This window comes from Aquarana catesbeiana, linkage group LG05 (assembly GCF_042186555.1).
Source record: "Aquarana catesbeiana isolate 2022-GZ linkage group LG05, ASM4218655v1, whole genome shotgun sequence".
NCBI lineage: Eukaryota > Metazoa > Chordata > Amphibia > Anura > Ranidae > Aquarana > Aquarana catesbeiana.
The window spans coordinates 531,507,955-531,533,253 of NC_133328.1; the positions used below are offsets into that span (position 1 = coordinate 531,507,955).

The 25,299-nt window shown below is 43.9% G+C and overlaps 1 protein-coding gene across 1 annotated transcript in view; it reads right to left on the reverse strand.

The window, feature by feature from the left end:
• Positions 1-21,644: 21,644 nt before the first annotated feature.
• Positions 21,645-25,299, reverse strand: part of COPS5 (COP9 signalosome subunit 5) — a 33,092-nt gene continuing 29,437 nt past the window's right edge. The window contains exons 7-8 of the mRNA XM_073631763.1: positions 24,606-24,754; positions 21,645-21,968 (exon numbers count right to left, since the gene is read on the reverse strand). Of these exons, the coding sequence (XP_073487864.1) occupies positions 21,884-21,968; positions 24,606-24,754 (234 nt within the window). The 3' untranslated portion in view covers positions 21,645-21,883. The remainder of the gene's footprint in view (positions 21,969-24,605; positions 24,755-25,299) is intronic.

The following is a 25,299-nucleotide window of genomic DNA, read 5'->3' on the forward strand; positions in this document are numbered from 1 at the left end:
CTCCGTGACTGTTCTTGAATGGCCCAGCCAGAGCCCTGACTTAAACCCAATTGAGCATCTTTAGAGAGACCTAAAAATGGCTGTCCACCAACATTTACCATCCAACCTGACAGAAGTGGAGAGGATCTGCAAGGAGGAATGGCAGAGTATCCCCAAATCCAGGTGTGAAAAACTTGTTGCACCTTTCCCAAAAAGACTCATGGCTGTATTACATCAAAAGGGTGCTTCTACTAAATACTGAGCAAGGGGTCTGAATACTTAGGACCATGTGATAGTTCAGTTTTCCTTTTTTAATAAACCTGCAAAAATGTCAACAATTCTGTGTTTTTCTGTTAATATGGGGTGCTGTGTGTACATTAATGAGAACAAAAAATTAACTTAAATGATTTTAGCAAATGGCTGCAATATAACAAAGAGTAAAAAATGTAATCTGAATACTTTCCATCCCCACTGTACACTCTATTCATGCTTAAAGGTCTGATGTCTCACAATATACAGCGGCATTATAATTAGCGATGCACCAATACCGTTTTTTTTATCGGTAAGTATGAGTACCAAAAATTTTGGTCAAATAATCGCCGATACCGCCTACTGATACTTTGCAGTGCGATTTGCATTGATACAAAATGAATGGGCACAAAGATCCTGTCTGTATCACATGCAATTCCCCCACCGCTCCTGTGTGTGCGAACCCAGTAAAGAAAGTGAAGCGCCATGGAGGGCAGCAATAGGCAGTTTAATCAAATCCATATTCAAATCCATCTGCAGTTTCCCCGTCCCGCCGATGATAGAAAATTACGGCCCCTGGAGGTGCTCACAGGGCTGGAGGAGAAGTTTTGTGACTTCTGTGGGTATAAGGCGATAATGATGTCAGCTTGGAGGCAGACCGCCAAGATCCTCCAGCCCTGGACAGTTTGGTCTTGTAAAGGAAGCTGAAAAGTAACAGATTTAATGGCTGGATCATCAGAATAAAAGTCTAAAAGCCTAAGAAAAAAGAAAACCAACAAAACCAACACATCTATGAATTTGTAAGTTGCAATGTAATACATTTTTGTTCTTGGGTTTAATACTGACTTTAATAAAATTCCTGTTGTTAGACAATAGCTTACTTATTCACCTTACAAATTACCAGAAATTCATAACAAGATTTTCTCCCTAAGACCTCACTGAGGTTCACAGTTTGCAAATTTTGAACTGCATGCAAAGCTTGCAAAACTGTTGACAATCTGAACCCAGGAGGATTTGTACACCACAATTTTGACTTTTTCTCAATCTTAAAGTGAACCCATGGACAGGATAAGGATGCTAAAGTTTTTATATTTTCTGTCAGATTGTGCAGGATCTTCTGTCATTAATTTGTCTTTACTTCTGTAGAGAGGTGAGGGCAAAGTCGGAATTCTCTTATTGCTCTTAAGGCTGAGACACAGACCTGAAAGATAATTCATCGTTTGCGGTCCCAATACTCTGTATCCTTTTTGGCTCCATTCTAATTGTGTTCTTGGATTCTATTTCCTGCTTTGCTGCAGTTAAGGAAGAGTTTTTTACTATAGGCCCGTTCTTTATGTATCATACCACTGCTTACTGTATATTAGATCTGCGCCACTGCTTTGAGAGTATGCTACCAAGAAGCAAGCATCATGAACACCGTTGATCTTCATTATTAGATACACATGCAATTGCCTCATAACCATAAGGTAAGAGGCCAGCTTCAATAAAGTGTGTTGCACAGCAGAAGAGGAGAAATCAATTTTTTTGCACTTTGCACATTGCGTTTTTTGCACGGAAGAGGAGAAATAATTTTCTTGTTCATACATCACGGGACACAGAGCCTTTGATAACTACTTAGTGGGTTAGATAGTCACCATCAGGTGATTGGACACTGGCAACCCTAATTACAAGGCGAGTTCCTCCCCTAAAAACCCCTCCCATATGGAGAGTACCTCAGTTATTTCGCCAGTGTCTAAGGTGGTTGGTCACGTTAAAGATGTGCTAAGAAGAAAGCTCTGTTTGATGGTCTCTGATGGGGCCTAGGAGCTATAAAACTGGATCCATGCCTCAGGCCAATAAATATGCCTAAGATGGATGGTACCCGGGCCTCGTGAAAGAAGAAACGAGGTTTTGCCTGTAATGTCTCTCTTTGAGGACTGGGCTCTGGGATCCAGCTGGGCTCTGGCATCCTTCTACATGTCCAGGGAAGAGGATCCTGTGAGTAGGAACCCAGAACCCTGAAGGTTGGCAAAACGATACCCGCCGTGATGAGTGAAGGTTGGATCTGTCTGTTCTCAGCAGTTCCTGTGGTGGGGATAAGGTAAGTGAAGACAATCCTAAAGTATACACATTATGGATTATCTTCTTTTGAGTAGTTTGTATGTCTTACCTGGTTTCCGCCACTAGAGGGAGTAAGAGACATACCTGGTGTATACTTACATGCCATCCAGGATACACGCTCAGTGAAGCTGGTCTGAGAAGCCGCTCACCTCCTTCGCTGCAGGCTCTGCCATATAAAATGGAAAGGGGGGATCCCATGCAGTCCGGGGGTCCCGCACAGTCCTCCGGTGGTCTCCTTTCTCCCCACTCGCCCCCGGCCGCCGCCATGAGGATCCTACACGCAAGGGGCATGCTTTTACGGTGGTTTTTGGCAGGAAGGAGGGGGGCGTTGTTGCGACGCTGTCCACATGTGGCATGCACGGCGCACCAGTGCGCATGCGCAAAGCGGCTATGTTTAAAGCCCAGTACGCCGGATCTCCTGTAAGTGGTGGGACACAGAGCTGTGGGCAGTAAGCATCTCAGTGGATTCGGATCCAGGCATACCTAAACACCTACTCGGCATCAGGTTGTGCAGACTGAGCTAATGTTAATATTGTAAGACTAAGGCACAACAGTGATTGCATTTTTACTAGTACCTCTGCTTTGCAGCTTAGGACTATGTCTCCCTATAAGAGGGCTTCAGGGGGAGGTAAAAGAGGCACTAAGAAATCACCGCCTAGATCTAGGGGCTCTGAAGTGCTCCTCTGCCTCCCAGGCCCTCAAAGTACAGGTGCAATACTATACTGAGTTGGTGCGTACCACATACAGATTGCCCTCTGCTGAGGCTGCCATTTCCTCTGTTTCCTCCCTGGGATCCCGGAAATCCCCAAAGGCTGCGTATACCTTCCCAATTCATCCCTTGCTGGAGAAATTGCTGTATGATGACTGGGGTCACCCATATAAACTATTTTCTCCTCCTAAAAGGTTTTCCATGCTTTGTCCCGGGTAGGAAAAGTTCACCAAGAAGTGGGGGGTGCCAGCAATAGATGCGGCTATCTCTTGTGTGAATAAAAGCCTGTCCTGTGGACAATGCTCAGGAGTTGAAAGATCCAACTGATAAAAAGCTGGAAACTTTTTTAAAGCCTCCTTTTCTATGGCTGGTGCTGTGGTTCAGCAATCGGCTTGTGCCAGTTCCTCAAGGAACAAATGAAGCAGGTGCTTAACCTCCTTTCCCCTGAGGAGGTTGAGGTTTATGCAGACCTTCCTAAGGCCTTGTGTTTTGCAGTTGATGCCATAATGGATTCTGTTCAGCAAGCATCCCGCCTTACTCTCCTGCTGGTACACATGCGCAGGTCCCTTTGGCTTAAACATTGGGCAGCTGAGGCTTCGTGCAAAAGATATTTGACTGGGTTCCCGTTTTATGGGGAATACCTGTTTGGGGATGATCTGGACAAATATATCCAGAAGATTACTGGGGGTAAAACCACGTTCTTACCGGTTAAAAAGAAGAGTAAATGTCCCTCATTTAGACGTTCTCTTTCCCCAGCCCCTGGAGCCTCGACCTCCAGGCAGTGGTGATGGCCTCCCCAGTCCAATACTAGGGGAAAGGTCCAAGGCCAAGCTCAAGGGCAAAAGAAGTCTTGGGGTCCAAGATCTGGTAAACAGAACCCCAAAGCCTCCTTATGAAGAGGTGCCCCCGCTCGGCCGAGTGGGAGGAAGGCTGCTGCAGTTTGCAGGCGCCTGGCGGGAAGAGATTTAGGACAGATGGGTAGCCTCCACAGTGTCGGTAGGCTACAAGCTGGAGTTCTGGGAGCTGCCGCCATCTCGTTTCCTAAGGTCAAGAGTTTCCAAAGATCCAGAAAAGGGGAGGCCCTTGTTTCTGGCCTTAGAACGTCTATTATCTCAAGGAGTAATTATAAAAGTGACCCCAGAAGAGCAAGGCTCAGGGTTCTACTCAAACCTCTTTATGGTTCCAAAATGGAACGGGGATGTCAGACCTATTCTAGACCTAAAAGACCTGAATCAGTTTCTAGACATTTGTTCTTTCCACATGGTAAAACAAGTAAAAGGGCGCAAAGCACAGTTACCTTGGATGTAAAACCGATTAGTCCAGGAGCTAAAATTGGCTGGAAAAATGCATGTGTAAATTCATGCATGTATACTGGGAATATATAACGGAGGTCAGTCAGGGCAGCCACCAAAGGAGCCAAAAGCGGGGTCCAGCAAGCTAAAACACAACAAGGAGAGGGGCGCCTCTGAGTATATATCATAAACACATTTTATCAGCAATATCCACTCACATAAAAGTTGGAAGAGTTGCATTCAGGTCTGTTGGCTGGGCTGAAGAGATGCGGTGGAACTACAGGTCACAGCGGTTCCTGCAGGGCATGCTGAATCCAGAGGAGGAAAGATGAACTGGTGCAGCCAGGTGCAGTCTCCTTACAGTTAGCAGTCCAACACAAATCCTGCTGTATTAGGAGCCTGATGGTGTCCTGGATACAAGGATAAGGGTTCCAAGTGGGGGGAGAAAGGGATGTATGGGACGCCAAAGCAACCGTTCCGCCGTGCTGCTGCGCTCCGCTAGATGGTGAAAGCCTCAGAGCTGGATCACGGCCGGCCGTGCAGAGGATCACAAACGAGGCTTGGGAAGCAAATACAGCGTGGCACCCGGTGATGATGTCACACGTATGCGACGCGTTTCAGAATAGGCTTGCCATTGGTGGACAAATGGCCGCATTCCTTTTTCAAGCATCAAGCAAGATACATACATCCCTTTCTCCCCCCACCTGGAACCCTTATCCTTGTATCCAGGACACCATCAGGCTCCTAATACAGCAGGATTTGTGTTGGACTGCTAACTGTAAAGAGACTGCATCCGGCTGCACCATTTCATCTTTCCTCCTCTGGATCTAGCATGCCCTGCAGGAACCGCTCTGACCTGTAGTTCCACCGCATCTCTTCAGCCCAGCCAACAGACCTGAATGCAACTCTTCCAACTTTTATGTGATTGGATATTGCTGTTTTAATAAAATGTGTTTATGATATATACTCAGAGGCGCCCCTCTCCTTGTTGTGTTGTTGTTCTTTCCACATGGAGTCAATACGCTCAGTAGTTTCCACATTTCAGTGGGGAGAATTCCTGGCATCAATAGACATCAAGGATGCATATTTACATGTGCCAATATTTCCCGCTCACCAAAGATTTCTAAGGTTTGCGGTGGGTCAGCGCTACTTCCAATTTGTGGCCCTACCTTTCAGTCTTGTTACCGCACCTCGAGTGTTCACGAAAATTCTAGCCCCGCCCCTGGCAAAACTAAGGGCTCGGGGCATAACAGTGACAGCTTATCTGGACGATTTGCTACTCGTAGAACAGTCTGTAGCACGCTTAGACCGCAATGTGCTCAGCACAGTAGAGTACTTGGAGTACCTAGGCTGGGTTCTTAATCTAGAAAAATCTTACTTCACAGCCCCTAAAAAGGCTGGAATATTTGGGCATGGTTATAGACACAGTCCAAAGCAGGGTATTTTTACCTGGGTCAAAAGCCAAAGCCATAAAGGATTTGGTCCGAGAAGTCTTAGCAAGGAAAAATCCCTCCATTTATATATGAGACTATTAGGGAAAATGGTGGCTTCTTTCGAGGCTGTTTCACTCAAGGCCTTTACAGAGCAGCATCCTCTCGGCCTGGAACAAAAGAGTTCAAGCCTTGGATCTTCCAGTGTGCCTATCCCCATGGGTACGCCAGAGCCTCAATTGGTGGTTGCTGATCAAGAATCTACTGAAAGGAAAATCCTTTATTCCAGTTACTTGGAAAGTCGTAACCACAGATGCCAGCCTAATAGGCTGGAGGGTGGTTCTGGAAGAAGCTTCCACCCAGGGAAGATGGTCCAGACCCAAAAGGCTCTTGCCCATCAACATTCTGGAGATTCAGGCAATTTTTCTAGCCCTCAGGGTCTGGACTTACAGGCTGCAGGGTTGTCCTGTCCGAATACGGTCTGACAATGCTACGGCAGTGGCCTATATCAATCACCAAGGGGGCACCAGGAGTCGGGATGCCCAAAAAGAGGTGAATCACATTTTTTCTTGGGCAGGGAGGCATGTTCCTTGCCTGTCTGTGGTCTTCATTCCAGGGGTAGACAATTGGCAGGTGAATTTCCTAAGCCGCCAGCAGCTGTCTCCAGGAGAATGGTCTCTACACCCCAACATATTTCAGGCCATATGTCAAAAATGGGGTACCCCGGATGTAGACCTGTTGGCTTCCAGGTTCAATAAAAAACTGGACAGCTTTGTGTCAAGAACAAAGGATCCGCTAGCACAAGTGTCAGATGCCTTAACGATTGCATGGGATCAGTATTCTCTGATCTATGCATTCCCTCCAGTTCCGCTTCTTCCGCGATTCCTTCAGAGGCTCAAAAGGGAAGGAAAGCCGGTAATTCTGGTGGCCCCGGCTCGGCCCAGGCGGCCTTGGTATGCGGAGATCATGAAAATGGCAGAAGGAAGACCTTGGGTTCTTCCGCTGCGCCCAGATCTACTCTTACAGGTTCCAATATTCCATCCTGCCTTACGAAGTCTGAATTTGACTGTTTGGCGGTCGAGACCCACATTTTGAAGGGTCGTGGCCTCTCGGGGCCAGATCTGTCCACTCTAGTTAATGCTAGGAAGCCGGCCTCTAGGCTCATCTACTACAGAATCTGGAAGGCATACGTTTCCTGGTGTGAATCCAGGGGGTGGCATCCTAGAAAGTATGCCATTAGCAGGATTCTTGCCTTTCTTCAATTAGGCGTAGAAATGAAGCAGGCCTTGAGCACTATCAAGGGCTAGATCTCGGCCTTGTCGATATTCTTTCAAAGACCGCTTGCTTCTCATTCCCTGGTCCGGGCCTTTGTTCAGGGGGCACTACGCTTGAATCCGTCGGTTAATCCTCCTGTGTGCCCATGGGATTTGAATTTGCTTTTGTCTGTGCTACAGGAACAACCTTTTGAACCATTGCACCAGGCTTCTTTAGTTCTTTTGACAAAGAAATTGTTTTTTCTGGTAGCCATATTCTCGGCTAAGGGTAAGGGTATCGGAGTTAGCAGCTTTTTCTTGTAAAGAGCCATATCTGATTATCCACAAAGATAGGGTGGTGTTGCATCCTCACCAGACTTTTTTGCCTAAAGTGGTTTCAGGATTCCATCTGAATCAAGATGTGGTCCTACCGTCCTTTTTTCCAGATTCGCAGTCCGTGGAGAAGTTGTTACACTCTTTAGATGTTGTAAGAGCAGTCAGAATCTATCTGCAGGCAACGACTCAGATGCAAAAGACTGATTGTCTATTTATTCTATTTATTCTACCAGAAGGCCCCAAAAAGGGCCAGGCAGCGTCAAAATTCACTATCTCTAGATGGATTCGACAGGTTATTGTTCAGGCTTATGGTGTAAAGAAGAAGATTCTTCCTTTTCAGGTTAAAGCACACTCAACTAGAGCAGTTAGTGCTTCATGGGCAGTGCATCACCAGGCCTCCATGGCTCTGATCTGCAAGGCTGCAACTTCGTCTTCAGTCCATACATTCACTAGATTCTATCAGGTGGATGTAAGAGGGCTTGAGGATGCCGCTTTTGGGCGCAGTGTGCTGCAGGCAGCAGTATAAGTCCTTTTGTCTGTTGGCGGTCTATGTTTTCTGATCTGTGTCTCCCTCCCCTCAAATTTGGGCATTGCTCTGGGACATCCCACTAAGCAATTATCAAAGGCTCTGTGTCCCGTGGTGTATGAACAAAAAAATAAGATTTTTTAAAAACAACTTACCTGTAAAATCCTTTTCTTGGGAATACATCATGGGACACAGAGCTCCCGCTCCTCTTCGGGATTATACGTTGGGATACTTATTGCTTTGCTACAAAACTGAGATACTCTGCATATGGGAGGCGTTATATAGGGGAGGAACTCGCCTTGTAATTAGGGTTGCCAGTGTCCAATCACCTGATGGTGACTATCTAATCCACTAAGGCTCCATTCACACTAGCGCGTTTTTTGATGCATTTTGCATTTTGCAGAAATGCATGGGAATTTTTTAACATGGGTTCCTATGGAACATGTTCACATCAATGCCTTTTTGTATCTCTGCATTTTTGGAAAGGGTCAGGGACTTTTTTTCATGCAAAATGCAGCGTTTTGCATGTAATACAATTCAATGGACAAGCATCAAAAACGCATGTGCACCGTTTTTGCAGCGTTTTTACAGCGTTTTTGATGCGTTTTTGATGCGTTTTTGCCGTTTTTTTTTTTTTAAGATTGAAAAAAAAAAACTGTAAAAAAAAAAAAAAAAAAAAAAACGCAAAACGCAAATCGCGGCAAAAACGCTGCAAAAACGCTGCAAAAACGCTGCAAGCATGAAAAAAAACCTCCAAAAACGCTCAAAAGCAACATGCATAGGTGTGAATCGAGCCTAAGGCTCGATTCACACTAGCGCGTTTTTTGATGCATTTTGCATTTTGCAGAAATGCACGGGAATTTTTTAACATGGGTTCCTATGGAACATGTTCACATCAATGCCTTTTTGTTTCTCTGCATTTTTGGAAAGGGTCGGGGACTTTTTTTCATGCAAAATGCAGCGTTTTGCATGTAATAGAATTCAATGGACAAGCATCAAAAACGCAAGTGCACCGTTTTTGCAGCGTTTTTGATGCGTTTTTAATGCGTTTTTGCCGTTTTTTTTTTTTTTTTTTAATTTTTTTTTTTAGACTGTAAAAAAAAAAACTGTAAAAAAAAAAAAAACGCAAAACGCAAATTGCGGCAAAAACGCGGCAAAAACGCCGCAAAAACGCTGCTCAAAAACGTGGCAAGCATGAAAAAAAAAACCTCCAAAAACGCCCAAAAGCAACATGCATAGGTGTGAATCGAGCCTAAGGCCTGATTCACACCTATGCATTTTTAGTACTTTTTGCATTTTGCAGATTTGCACTGCAGAACGTGTTCCATAGGAAACCATGTTAAATGGACTGTAGTGCAAATCTGCAAAATGCAAAAAGCACTAAAAATGCATAGGTGTGAATCAGGCCTAAGTCATTATCAAAGGCTCTGTGTCCCGTGATGTATTCCCAAGAAAAGGATTTTACAGGTAAGCTGTTTTAAAAAAATCCTATTTTTGCACTTTGCATATATTTGCACAATTTTCTGCACTTTAAGGGCAAGCCACTTTATATTTACACTGAGTTGGAGAGTGTAGACATCACTGTATTTTTGCATCCACCTATAAGACTGTAGTGATTTATGTATTTGTGGAGTTTTTCATGTGTACTACTAACATTAGCATTTACTATATACTACACTGCTTTGGATAATCTTTAACATATATTGCCCAGGTACTTCAAGTTTGATTTTAAGTTTAATTTTTAACAGCGCAGCACCATCTATTTAATTTATTTCATGTGTGTGGGTATGGACTGACCCTTTTCGGTGCTTGCAGCAGTTATATATATATAAAATTTATTCAAGGTGGGAATTCCATGTCTTCTTTGCAGCGGGGCCTTTTATTTCGAAAATTGATTCTAGCAAAAGTTCACTTTAAAAATAGATCAGTGGCAACTTTCATTCATCCCTTGTTTGTAATTCTTACACAACAGTGCATTTTTGGCGAAGATATGTGACTTGTGAGGTCTACCTGAATTTGACCATAAAAAGGTGTATCTTCACCAACAACTGATCTTTGTTAAGAATCTGTGAAAGTAAGTGAGAATGTGGTGTGAAGTTTTTACTGTTGGGCTAAATTAATCTTTAAATGTCAATGACAGAATATAACTAATAGTTAAAGAGGAGTTCCGCACCCCCTCCTCCAGCAAAAATGTAAAAGTCAGCAGCTACACATACTGTAGCTACTGACTTTTAATATTAGGACACTTATGTCGGCACCCCAACTGGTGTTTCCATCGGCTCTCGGGTGCTGCCGCTGCCACCATTTGTAGTAAAGGAACCCAGCAGTGAAGCCTTCTGACTTCACGGCCGGTTTCCTACTGCTAATGCACGAAGCGCGCGGCGCTTTCTGAATGGCCCGTGCGGGAGAAGGAGGAGGGGGCGACTCTCTCGGAAGTGGGGTTGGGTACCTGTCAAAAACAGCTACCCGCCCCCCCGAAAGGTGCCAAATGTGGCAGCAGAGGGGGGTGGAGGCTGATAAGCGGAGATTCCACTTTTGGGTGAAACTCCGCTTTAATCAACCCTAGCTATCCAACAATCATAAAGTAATATTAAACCTTTTAATTTTTTTTAGAAGAGTAGGTCTACACTAACATTATACAGTATATTGGTTCCTCTACTTTAAAATTGCCCCCAAGCAACCGTTTCCCCCTTGGGTATCTTCTTAGCTAGCAGGAAAGATACTAGCCTACCTAAGGAGACAGCCTTGCGTGTGTGCTCCTGGCTGCTGCTTTGACTCAATGGGCAAGATTTGCTAAAACTGGAGCACACAGAATCTGGTGCAGCTGTGCAACATAACCAGCTTTCAGGTTTTATTGTCAAAGCTTAATTGAACAAGCTGAAGTTAGAATTTGATTGGTTACTATGTACAGTGGCACCTGATTCTGAGTGCACCAGTTTTAGGCCAGTACGACAAACGCTACGACTTTGTGAGCTCATGTCACATGACATGTGAAAATCAATGTTTCCCTATGGGAGCCGTCTTAACTGGTCTGACTTTGAAAATGCTCCCTGCACTACTTTGGTCCGACTTTGATCCTACTTTAGCTCATTAAATATCACTGAAGTCGGATCAAAGTAGGATCGCCGTCTTAACTGATCCCACTTTCGCATGCGACTTGTGCTCTGATGATCTTGAAGGAGAACTCCACGCCAAATTAAAAAAAAAAAAAAACCAGCATGGGTTCCCCCTCCAAGAGCATACCAGGCCCTTATCCGAGCATGCAGGAAATTTTAAGGGGAACCCCCACGCCGAAAAAATGGCGTGGAGGTCCCCCCCCCAAATCCACACCAGACCCTTATCCGAGCACGCAGGAAAGGGGGTGGGGATGAGCGAGTGCCCCCCCTCCTGAATCATACTAGGCCGTATACCCTCAACATGGGGGGGGGGGGTGAGTGCTTTGGGGCAGGGGGGCCCTGCGCCCCTCCACCCCAAAGCACCTTGTCCCCATATTGATGAAGACAAGGGCCTCTTCCCGACGACCCTGGCCGTTGGTTGTCGGGGTCTGCGGGCTTATCAGAATCTAGAAGACCACTTTAACAAGGGGGCCTCCAGATCCCGGCCCCCCACCCTATGTGAATGAGTGTGGGGTACATTGTACCCCTACCCATTCACCTAAAAAAAAAGTGTCAAAAATAAAACGCAGTACACAGGTTTTTAAAGTAATTTATTAACCGGTTCCAGACCGGCTTACGCAGATTTACTGTGGCACAATGGCTCTCCTGGCCGAAATCCCGTACATATACAGGATTCCCTTTAAGAGCCAACAGAGGGCGCTCGCGTGCCGCCGGAGGCACGCGTGTGTCTGCTGCACACCGGGGGAGCTGATGCGCATGGCCGGCGGTCGCAATCACGTGCACAAGAGCCAGCACGGGGATTTGTGTATGTAAACACACTAATCTCTGTCCTGTCAGAAGAGTGGAGACAGATCGTGCGTTCCTACAGGGTAGGAACAACGATCTGTCTCTTCTCCTAGTCAGTCCTATCCCCATACAGTTAGAACACACAGTTAACCCCTTGATCGCCCCCTAGTGTTAACCCCTTCCCTGCCAGTGACATTCACACAGTAATCAGTGCATATTTATATCACTGATCGCTGTATAAATGTCAATGGTCCCAAAAATGTTTAAAAAGTGTCCAATCTGTTCGTTGCAATGTCGCAGTACTGCTAAAAATCACAGACCACTGCCATTATTAGTAAAAAAAATTAAAATGCCATAAATCTTTCCCATAGTTTGTAGACGCTATAACATTTGCGCAAAACAATCAATATATGCTTATTGCGATTTTTTTTACCAAAAATATGTGGAAGAATATATATTGGCCTGAAGAAATTCGTTTTTTAAAAAACATTTTTGGGGATATTTATTTTAGCAAAAAGTAAAAAATATTGTTTTTTAAAAAAAATTGTCGCTTTTTTGTGTTTAGCGCAAAAAATAAAAACCGCAGATGTGATCAAATACCACCAAAAGAAAGCTCTATTTGTGGGAAAAAAAGGACGCAAATTTTGTTTGGGTACAACATCACACGACCGCGAAATTGTCAGTTAAAATGATGCAGTGCCAAATTGTAAAAAGTGCTCTGGTCAGGAAGCGGGTAAAATCTTCCAGGGATGAAGTGGTTAAAGCAGCTCAGGCATCTCTTCCGTCTTCTCCCCTCTCCGGCTCTTCTGTCTCCTCCGCTGATGTCTTCTGCCTCTGCCAGTTCTTCTCCCCTCCCTGGGTCTTCTCCGCTGATGTCTAGCCCTCTCTGATTCTTCTCCCTCTGTCAGCTGTCTTCTGCCGGGTCTTCTCCCTCTGTTCTTCTTCCAATGTTGACTCAACGCTCTCTCCCGCTCAAATGGTGCGGGAGAAAGCATTTGACTTGACGCTCTAATGCTGGGTGCGCGGTGTGCCTCTACTTATATTTGCATGGGGTCGGGTCACCGGAGGCACGCCCCTTTATGACATCACAGCCCATCATGCCCCGGGAGGTGACATCAATAGGGAGCGGGCATCCAGATGACGTCACCCGGTGACCCCACGCCATGCCAATATAAGTAGTGGCACACCGCGCACCCAGTATTATTGCGGGAGAGAGCGTCAAGTCAACATCTGAAGAAGAACAGAGGGAGAAGACAGTGGAGAAGACCCGGCAAAAGAGAGGGGAGAAGAAGTCAGAAGAGACGCTGGAGCTGCCTTAATAAATTACTTTAAAAATCTGTGTACTGCGTTTTATTTTTGACACTTTTTTTTTTTAGGTGAATGGGTAGGGGTACAATTTACCCCATACTCATTCACATAGGATTGGGGCCGGGATCTGGGGGCCCCTCTTGTTAAAGGGGGCTTCCAGATTCCGATAAGCCCCCCCCTGCAGACCCCGACAACCAACATCAAGGGTTTCCGGACGAGGCCCTTGTCCTCAGCAACATGGGGACAAGGTGCTTTGGGGTGGGGGGCGCAGGGTTCCCCCTGCCCCAAAGCACCCAACCCCCCCATGTTGAGGGCATGCGGCCTGGTATGGTTCAGGAGGGAGGGGGCCGCTCGCTTGTCCCCACCCCCTTTCCTGACCTGCCGGGCTGCGTGTTCAGATAAGGGTCTGGTATGGATTTTGGGGGGACCCCCACACTGTTTTTTCGTGGTCTGAGGCTACTTTCACACTGTAGCAGCGCTCGTTTTAGCAGTGTTTTTCGGCTGCTAGCGGGGTGCTTTTAAAGAAGAAAGGGCTAAAACCGCCCACGTTGGGGCGCTTTCCAAGTGCTGCCCATGCATTCCAATGGGCGGGGTGGTTTATGAGCGCTATATACAGCGCTCCCAAACCTCCCCAAAGATGCTTCTTGCAGGACTTTTTTTTTCCGTCCCGTAAGGTCACCGCCCCAGTGTGAAAGCACTCAGGCTTTCACACTGGGATGGCATGGGAGGCGGTTTTCAGGCACTTTACAGTCGCTATTTTTAGCGCTAATACATCTGAAAACCACCTTCAGTGTGAAGTCTCTCTCACTGTGTGCTCAGCAAGTCATGCCCTTGTTCTCTCCTCCTAGCAATTTGGCTGATGGCAGCAGGAACTTATCTCTCCACTGCCCTTAGTACCCTTCTCTGCAACCTGGAAGATCAGGGAAGCAGCACAAATTGTTGGAAGCCAGCTGCACTGAAATGACATTTCGGGTACATTTGTTTGGGGATAAGGGGGCCACAGAATGGTACTGGGGGCATTTTTTACCTTTTTTACCACTTTAAATAAAACAATATTTTCTCTTGTGCTCTGTGGATGCACCAAGACTTATCCAGATATTTATCTTGATTGGATGACTTTATAAAGATGGGAAAAAGAGAGGACATTCGTTCACTAGCAAATAATGGTAAACTGGGGGTTAAACACTGAAACAAACCATAACCTTCCCTCATCCTTCAACTCTTCCTTCCCTTGGCAGGGGTGCCTCAGTCAGGAGTCACCACATTCATTGGCTCTATTGTTTTCTGTTGAACTGACATCACTGCATATAGATACAAAACAGAGCAGAGGCCTATCAATGGATTCCCATACACATACATAATTCTCATTTCTGTAAAGTATCACTTATGTGACAATCTGTTAATCAAAAAGGTTTACAGGTTCAGTCTTGGTCCCTTCTTGTTATGCTGTGTTTATTTGCACTCTGTGGAGCATACAGTAGGATAATGTATGATATCGTTACATAGCCATTCGCTGTGTGCTTTCTCAAAATAACAATCCCCCAGACTAAGATTTTATAAGGCGTTGCTTTGTACAAGCGAAGTCTTCAGGGAGTGGAAACCTCTTGGCATGTTATAAATCATACATTGTAATGACTTCAACATTTATAGATTATACATGCTTACAACTTTTCATCCGTTGTATAAGATACGAGTTACAGTTTCTACATTTGTTCTCTAATATAGGACAATAGTGAACGCTTTTGGAAGCTCTTTGGGAGGGTTTTTCATGCATTTGTTATCCTCTAAAGCAGGGGTCTCCAAACTTTCTAAACAAAGGGCCAGTTTACTGTCCTTCAGACGTTTGGAGGGGGGGGGGGGGGGGACTATGGCCAGTGGGAGTAGGAAAGGTCTCAATGTTAGTGGGAAAAAACAATGCCCCATTATTGGTGTTAGTGGAAGGAATTTTGGCCCATAGTTGGTGTCAGTGGGGAATTGCGTCCCCTCATTGGGCCCCATTGTTGTTGTCATTGGGAGAAATTGTGCCCTATCATTAGTGTCACTGAGAGGAATTGTGTCCCATCATTGGACTGGGCCCCATTGTTGGTGTCACTGGAAGAATTTGTGCCCTATCATTGGTGTCATTGGGAGGAATTGTACCCTATCGTTGGTGTCATTGGGAGGAATTGTGCCCTATCGGTGTCGTTGGGAGGAATTTTGACCCTTCATTGGGGTCAGTGGGGGGGGGGGATTATGCTCCATTGTTGGTATCAGTGGATGAAATAGTGGTGCAAGGGCCAGATAAAAGCAAGAAAAGGGCCACATCTGGCCTCTGGGCCGCAGTTTGGAGACCACTGCTCTAAAGCATGATATTAGTTGCTTTTACATGAGAACACATATTATGCTTTTGGTTAAGCTAATATTAAAGTGCAGGTAGAGTAAAAAAAAATTGCTTTGGATAGTGTGGAAGGGTTATAAGCTCTGTTAGTTTTATTGCTGTATGTGTACCTACTGGTGGTGGCTCCAAAACCAAAAGGTGATTGGAAATCCAAACTTTAACTTGTTACACATACAGGAAGTGAGAGCAAATCTTTCAATAGGGACACCTGTTTCAGTGACAACTGTCTAAATGGTAAATCCCCCAGATGGAACACAGACAGAAAAAAAATTTGAAGAGGGTCATAACCATTCCTTACTCCAGGGGTAGGCAACCTGGGGCCCTCCAACTGTTGCGGAACTAAATTTCCCATGAGGTATTGCAAGGCTGGCAGTTACAATTACTCCCAGAGGCATGATGGAACTTATAGTTCTGCAACAGCTGGAGGGCCTCAGGTTGCCTACACCTGCCTTACTCAATCCAAAGCTAAAAATGTTTGGCTTTCCATTTTAAAGGATAAGTTCACCTTTTGTAATATGTTTAATTTTACACACATATTCAGGGTGTAACATGTTACATATGCACCCGCCCCTGCTCCCCCGTTTTGACACCTAGCGGGGGATCTTCTCCCCCACTAGCTGTCACAATCTGAAAGGAAACATGGCTGTGTAGGGCTTCACCCACACGTCCACATCATCCATTCACAGTATGCTGTGAATAGAAGAGCTATAAGGTCTGGCAGCCTTTGCAGGTGTTGGCTTGTAGTTTTCAATGAATTACCATGGCACTGTTGAGCGCTGTGATAGTTCATTGAGCTTTCTGTCACAGTGTTACTGCCTGCCCGTATCGGAGGAATGTGAAGGAGGGGTACTATAAAGGGGATCTGGGGACTGCAATGTGAAGTAGGGGTACTATAAAAGGAGTGAGGACAGTAATGTGAAGGGGGATGATATGAAGGGGACAGGGAACTGCAATTGAAAGTGGGGGGGGGGGGGGGTGATATAAAAGAGGGCAGAGGAAAAGAATGTGAAGGGGGGCTGAGGACTGTAACGTGAAGGGAGGGATAATGTGCAGGTGGACTAAGAACACTAATGTAATAAAAGGATTGTGATATGAAGGATCTGATGCTAGGATCACATCATTGCATACTGCGTTCTGCGTGTAGGCAGCCCATTTATTTCAGTAAGCTGCCTTATATGCAGAAACACAGAGAAAAAAGTCCCTGGCCCTAAATTGCGCTGTACTGAGCTGCAAGGTACTGTGGCACCATGCAGGTTGGCACTCGCAAAAACGTGAGGTGCCATTAACAATCAAACGTGATTTGGGCCTCTTGTTATTTTTTTTTTTTACAGACTGGACCTTCGTGAATTTTCATTCATTACCCCTGCTCTACGTAGTTCATTTAGCTTCCTGTCAGAGAGTAACTGCCTGACCATATCGGAAGTATAGGTAGACAGATATACAGTCTGCAGGACCATGGCATTACACCCATGATCTGCTGATCGCAGGTGCAATGCTTTACAAGTCCCTAACAAAAAAAATAAAAAATTATAATTAATGCACAGAAGCCTGCTTTTTTTCTTCCTTATGCCGTCAGTGTGAGGAAAAGAAGAAAGCCATTAATCAACTTCTGTTAGAGGCACATCGGTCTCCTTAATGCCAACCAGTGCCACCTATCAGTGTTACTTATCAGTGCTGCCTACTGGTGCCACCCATCAGTGAAGTTGAAAAATTACCTGTTGCAAAATGTTATAACAAAATATGAAAAACATTTTGTTTGTTTTTTGATCAAAATTTTGTTTTTGTTTTTTGTTTACTCAGCAAAAAATAAAAACCCCAGTGGTGATTAATTACCACCAAAAGAAAGCTCTATTTGTGTGAAAACATTTATAAAAATTGGCCTGTGACATATACACATACATCATTCCAATTAAGAATGGGCAGACATATTTCTAGTTTGGTTATTGGCACGGAGTTGCTTTACTTTTTCTTGGATAATTAACACACAAATATGCTCTTTCAGCATAAAGTATACTGTATGTTGTCACATAATACACTTATTTTTGTGTATGAACAGTATGTGTGCGAGTAGCCTAACAAGGTAGATGAACAGGTTTTTTTTATTTTTTTATATAATCCATCATCCTTTTGATGCACTGCTATTCTCTCCAAAACAAATAGGCTCATGCACAGTCTAATGCTTCCATATACTTGGATGGTGAGTTTGGACCTTTCCGCCAGCATGTCTGTCACCCACTGTATCCTTTCTTTGTTGAGGCACCTTTTGGATTTTATTACAGCACTCAGTCTTTTTTAGGTACGTGTATCAGCATGGCGCATCTTGACTTGCCAATATTTGCCCACTCTTTGCAAAAACACTCCAAATCTGTCAGATTGTGAGGGCATCTCCTGCGCACAGCCCTCTTCAGTTAACCCCACAGATTTTCAAACAGGTTCAGGTGTTCTGGGCTCTGGCTGGGCCATTCCAAAATGTTCATCTTCTGGTAAAGCCATTCCTTTGTTGATTTGGATGCATGCTTTGGGTTGTTGTCATGTTGAAAGATGAAGTTCCTCTTCCTGTTCAGCTTTCTAACAGAAGCCTGAAGGTTTTGTATAAATATTGCCTGGTATTTGTTCATAATTCCCTCTACCTTGACTAAGACCCCTGTTCCAGCTGAAGAAAAACAGCCCCAAAGCATGATGCTGCCACCACCATGATTTATTGTGGATATGGTTTTCTTTTGGTGATGTGCAGTGTTGTTTTTGCGTCAAACGTATCTTTTGGAATTATGGCCAAAAAGGTCAATCCTGGTTTCATCAGACCAGAACACATTTTCCCACATGCTCTTGGGAGACTTCAGATGTGTTTTTGCAAAATTTAGCCAGGATAGGAGGTTTTCTTTGTAAGAAAAGGCCTCTGTCTTGCCACTCTACCCCATAGCCCAGACATATTAAGAATACAGGAGATTGTTGTCACATGTACCACACAGCCAGTACTTACCAGATATTCCTGCAGCTCTTTTAATGTTGCTGTAGGCCTCTTTGCAGCCTCCCAGACCAGTTTTCTTCTAGTCTTTTCATCAATCTTGGAGGGACGTCATTGTTGTGCCATTTTTTTATCCACTTGATGACTGTCTTCACTTTGTTCCACGGTATATCTAATGCCTTGGAAATTCTTATGTACCCTTCTCCTGACTGATACCTTTTAACAATGAGATCCCTCTGATGCTTTGGAAGCTCTCTGCAGACCATGGATTTTGCTGTAGGATGCAACTTAGAAAATGTCAGGAAAGAACTAGAACTACTACTAGAACAGCTGAACTGTATTTGGGGTTAATCAGAGGCACTTTAAATTATGGCGGGTGTGTGCTGACTCTTATTTAACATGAGTTTAAATGCGATTGCTTAATTCTGAACACAGTTACATCCCCAGTTATAAGAGGGTGTGCACACTTCTGCAACCACATTATTTTAGTTTTTTATTTTTAACCCCCCCCCCAAAAAAAAAAAAAATATCAGTTTTTTTTTTTTTTTTTCTTCAATTGAGTTGTGTAGTTTATAGAAAAAGGTGAAAAAAAAGTTCTGAAATGTATCTGGCTCATTTTTTTTTTTTTTTTACATCACAGCAACCTGGACATTTTAACAGGTATGTGTAGACTTTTTGTATTCTTTGTATTTGTGGTGGCGAGACTGGTACATGTAAAAGTGATCCAGTGACCATTCTGGGGCATGCCATATTATATGTGAAAAAAGCTTGATGCATAGCTTGGCTGTGAGAGAAAGAGCTGGAGTAATCCATGTGGGATATGTTATTGACTAAATGCTGATTTAGACCTCTTATGATGTGGGTTCTCAATACCTGGTAAGCAGCTTTGGTTGGGGGGGGGGGGGTGTGTGTATAGGGGGACTTTATGATCTGGTTTAACACTATCATTGATTGATTTGCACTTGGAGATTATTTTATTTCACTTATTGATTTTGACAGCACAATACCATTTTGGAACTGACGAATAGCCAAGTAGTACTTCTGATTAAAAACTAAAAAGGTCAGTCGCATAGGCAGATATAGTGTCAGCATGTCATAAAACCCACAAGATGCTACAGACTCATAATCCACCTCCACAAACCAGGCACTCCCATAGCTCAGAAGTTGTCAAGTGTGATGTTACTGGGGACCTGACCACATTTAAAAGAGAAGCACAGCCAAAGCTTTTTTTGGCTGTACTTCTATGGATCACAGGAGTGCAGTTCGTACTGTACTCCTGTGACCCATTTTCAGCCATCGGCTGACATCACTTAGCCAGTCCAGGCTGAGGAAGGATCACAATTTTACAGTCAGGATTCACCCAGGTGCCTGGACCGGCAGCTGGCTCAGCCTCTCAGCTGCGCCACTGGGAGACTAAGCCAGCCGCTCCCGCCCTCTTTACAGCCCACAGCTCCAGTCGCCGCTTTCTGCTCTGAGCAGAGAACTAAGCGATCAGCAGCGTTTGATCGCTCATCTCTCAGTTCAGGTTAGCTAGTAAGTGTGCTGGGAAACCTTTTGTTTGTGCTGTGTAATGCCCTTCCGTGTGCACCTCACTTCAAATGCTAATTATAGATTGGGGTGGTTGCCAATTCTTGTACAGCTTGCTCACTGGATTTGGCATGGGGAAACATTGGACGCCTTCAGCTGCCATTGTGCTGTTAGGCTGGATTCACACCTATGCATTTTTAACATGGTTTCCTATGGAACATGTTCTGTAGTGGAAATCTGCAAAAAGCACTAAAACTGCATAGGTGTGAATCCAGCCTTACTGGGCATCTAATGTGTCCCTGTGCTTTTAAAGAGAAATTAGCTCCCTCCAGGCATACCTGCCCTTAAATTTACCCACTGCTATATATGCTCTAACTTGGAGACTCTCAAATATAAAAGATTTAGAACCGCACTTTACAGGAGGGGACTTGCAGGGGCTGGTGCATTTGTAACATGTTACACCCTGAATATGGGTGTAACATGTTACAAAAAGTGAACTTATCTTTTAGAAGCAAAATATTTGTAGTATTACAGGTGCCATCTAGAAATGTTACTTGTACCCAAAGCAGCATCCAGAATTTTTTTTATTTTTTAATCATTAGTCTGCAATTCCTCTTCAAAAATAACAGACCATTTCCTGGTATGTGAGTGTTCCAAAGTACTCCTGTGCCCACAACCTCAGTAGTATATCTGCAGTCTGAGATTTAAGGCACTGCTGTCTGACTGCACATGCAGAAAAAGGCATGTAAAATTAGCTGCAGAGAGACCTCAGGCAATATTGATGAATAGTCCTTTGCCATCTACCTGACTTTTGTTGGTCACAGCTTTCAGAGTTCAAATCCTCTTTAACAGCTTGCCTACTGGGCAGTTTTACCCCCTTCCTGCCCGGGCCAATTTTCAGCTTTCAGCGCTGTAACGCTTTTGAATGACAATTGCACGATCATGCTACTCTGTACCCATGTGAAATTTTTATAATTTTTTCCCCCACACAAACAAAGCTCTGATGGGCGCCAATAGGCACTAATGGCCACAGATTGGCAGTGCCCTGATTATCAGTGTCGACGTCCCTTGAACACAAATCGGCTATCTGCTTTCCTTTTCTCTCTTCATGCTATCAGCATGTGGAAAGAAAAGGCGATAACCGGCTGTTTACTGCTGTGATCAGCTGTCATTGGACACAGCTGATCATGTGGTAAGGGGCCACTGTGACTGGCCCTTTACCCCAATCTGTGGTCAGAAGAGTCCAAAGGACTCCGTGATCACAGAGCAAGCCACCCGGACGCCCTACTAGATGCCCTCTCAGTAAACTAAGTAAACAGCTGCAGCTGTCTTTTGGCTATAGCACGGGTAGGAAGTGGATACGATTTGTGTTTATTATCCCCATATTGAAGCTGAAGGGTGCTTTAAAGACTTCAAAAATTTCCATGATCATTGCCAAAAAAAGTTTTACACAAGCTTGCTATACACAGCCCTTTTACAAACTGAAGGTAATATGTACAAGGCCTTAAAATCTTTATAAGTATGTTGTATTAGTGGGGATCTTCACAAAGTTTTACAAAACTTCATGACTGTTCAGAGTATTGGCGTAAGCTAGAAATAATTAAAATTCAATTGTAAATGAATATATAAAAATTTTACATTTCGACCAGATGAGTTTTTACCTTTTTAAAGCTAAAATACACAGAACCTCATACATTTTAAAAAGTGTCTTTATTTACCCAGAAAGTAACAAAGGTTACAATGCTGTTATTGCTGAAAAGTTGCAATAAAAAAAAACGTCCTATGCTTTCTATTTTCTGATCAAGGGAAATAAGTGCTACTTTGTGACAACATTGTACAGCTTCTGCATAAAAGAAGCAACTTATAAAAAACACAACAAATAGCCGACAATGAGCCAGAGAATAAAGGATTCTTACAAAGAGTTAAATGCCTATGAAGTGTTTATTTGATTAAAGAGTTTATCCTTAATCACTTGTGACATCAAGCCATGGATTGCTTCGATTGTTGTTTTACAGCTGAAAAGCAAGAAATAAAATCATTAGATTTAAGAAGGAAGAAGAGTGATAAAAAGATAGACAAAGCCTAAAACCCCCAAATAGGACACTCCCCTAGTCTTCCTTTACATCAGGATTCACTGCCTAAGTGGCCAATTGTCAGGTCCAAAAACTGTCGAACAGGAGGCTGGGAAGGACCGTATTTTTTTTTTTTCCTTTTTGTAAGGCGGCGGCTCTTTCTTCAGCTTTGGCCCAAAAGGCCACATCCTTCCTGGTACACCTTATAGATCGTGGTCCTATTTCAGTGAAGTTTCAGCTAAATTGATGGGCATTATATACAGTATACACAGAGTTTCATCAGGTAGCAGCACTCTAAAGTAGCCACCCTCTTTCTATAGAGGGTTAAATAATGACTTCAATGAAGTTTGAAAAGAAAACAAATACATTTTCACAAGCAGCACTGTATAGATACAAGATTATTCACTGGTTTGCTGTTCAGCAATTTGCAGTGAATGCCTGTCCAGGTTAATTATACAGCATTCCCTAAAGCACCAGTGCTCAGTCTGAGATGGACCTCATCACTGAGGGGTGAATGACTAAGCCCTGGTGTAGCTTTTAAATTGCACTACTTCAATGCAATTTCAAAGCCACAGATCAGTGTGATTTTGCTCTCCGATTTAAAAAAAAAAAAAAAAATTGGCAAAAAGTAGTGCAGGAACCTTTTGAATGGTTACATTGCCAGGAATGGGGTAAGGCTTGTCATGCGAATTGGGACTGTTAAATCAAATGAATTGAAGAATTCAGCTACTTTCTAAAATGTGCTGGCTTACCATGGGTTAAAGTCGTAACAAGGTGCTTGCCACCATATGGACTTTTTACTAATTTACAACCAGTTTTGCTGAGCACCAAGAGTACAGCTATCGCTATATGCCAATGCTCTGACAGGAGAGATGTTAATTTCTCACACAGCAGCAGCTCTGTGCATCCCTCTCCTCCCCTCTGCTGTCCATTCAAAGAAGGCTTTGTATTTTGTGAATAGGATCAAATAATACAAAGCACCCTGTGATTAGGCGACAGCAGAGACCAGAGGGTCCAGCGTTGGCGCGACAGAAGTATAGCAATAATTCTACTCCTGGCGCTCAGTAAAAGTGTCAGTTGTAAATTAAAGGCAAAAGTCGACAATGAAGTATGCAGTTATATATTGTTGTGTTGTAACTTTTTAATGTAGAACTACAGACTAGTGTGTGTTGCATATTGTTATTATAAGTGTTTCTGCACTTAAAGTGGTTGTAAAGGCAGATTTTTTATCTTAATGCAGTCTATGCATCAAGATATAAATAATAAACAAAAAAAAAAAAAAAACACACACACACATCCCTTCTGTGTGCAGCAGCCCCCCCCACTTACCCAAGCCTCCTCTCTATCCAGGACTCTCCCTCATTGGCTGAGACACAGCAGCAGCACCACTGGCTCCTGCCAATCTCAGTTAGCCAATGAAGAGAAGTAGAGGGGGTGGGGGCCGAACCACGGCTCCGTGTCTTAACTGATACACATAGCTGCGGCTCAGCTGCTCCCATAAGAAACAGTTACGGGGGAGCGGACAGGGACCCAAGAAGAGGATCCAGGCTGCTCTGTGCAAAACCACTGCACAGGGTGGCAAGTATAGCAGGTTTGTTTTTTCCCCCCCCTTCTATTAAAATAAGACTTTACAATCACTTTAAGAGTTTTCTCATACTTCCCCTACAAAGTCACTCCCATGTAGTCCATGCCTGTGTGCACTACAATGGAATGAGAAGATGTTGCAAGCGGCGTGGATATTCGCATAATCACAGCTGATTCAGAAGCCTGTAGCTCGTCAATCAGCACCTGGCTACACCTAGTCCTGCCCGCTGTTTTCTGGATTGACAGCACTGCCTCTGTTGTTGAAATGCTTCCGCTGTAAGCTGAGGGGTGTTTTTGCACACTGACTACAGTCCTGCATGTATTTTATGGTTCCTTTTTTTCTTCTTGGCATTAGGCTGTCACACAGGTGTCTCTAGTTATGTTTTAACATATATCTAAAGCTAAAAACATCCCCCCCCCCGCCCCATCTGTGTCCCTTTGGGGAGAATTACCTTCACTTCCTGTTACACTGATGCAAGTAGAACAAAGAAAAAAAAAATTTCCCTCCTATTCTTGCTCCAGTAATAAATGCAACTTGAATTTGCCATCAGTTTGAGTCCTGGTGACAGTCGTTACAGGGACACAGAGGGGTGAGTATGCCCCATAGGGACACAAAAAAAAAAAAAAAAAGGGAGAGAGAGGGGGGTGCACCACACTGCCCCCTACTACCAGGGCTGCTGTTAGAAATCATGGGGCCCGGTACAGCCTACCTGACCCCCTAAAATCATTAGTGGACACAAGCACAAAATAACTTACACAATCCTGCTAAATCTGAAAGATAAAAAAGTGTATCGAGTTACAAATAAAGCTCTGTATGTGAGGTCTTGGGGCTCATTCACATGGGTGCTGTGGACCTCTAAATACCACATTTATAAGAATTGGAAAAAAAAAAAAAAAAAAAAAGTGGCATTTTTAAAATGGCTCACATATTCACTATAAACTTAACATCTGGGATAAAACAGGTGATGTTGCTTAAAACATTCAATAACTGAATACCTGTCTCTTGTAGCTTTGGCCAGTTTGTCCTCAGATTTCCTATCGTGAGTTTCTAATCCCAGCATAAAACTGCCACGTCCAAGCTGGGCTTCTGATTGCTCTAATTTCTCAGACAAGTCAAATACCTGTCCCGTTGTGTAATCAGCATTCTGGAAAAGAGAATGAGCATAGAAATAAGCAGTCATACAACAAAAGATAGGAAAAAACCTTTTGGTTAAATACTTTAATGTAACCCTTTGAATCATATGAACCGAATGAAAGGCCACCTTGCTTAATCTGAATTCCTAGCACAGAACAATGAGCTGATCTACATTTTAAAAAGTATTTACTGCCAATTTTCCCATTTTATTGCATCAAAGGAACGCTATAGCAAAAAAAATTGACACCCCTGCATTTCTAGCAGATAATGCACCACTTCACCCAGAAAATTGTTGCAATTACAAATGTTTAAGCATGCTCATGTTTATTTTTATTGTTTGTACTGGTATGACAAAATTGAATTGGCACCTTCTCAAAATTATAAGAAATAATTGCATTCCAAGTTTGCAAAGCTCCTGTAATTTGTAATTAAAGGGGTTGTAAAGGTTTTGTTTTTTTTCACCTTAATGCATCCTACCCGAACCCCTTTATTCAGTCGGCGGGGGCACGCCGTCTTTCTCTCCACGGCTCCCGATTGGATAGATTGATAGCAGCG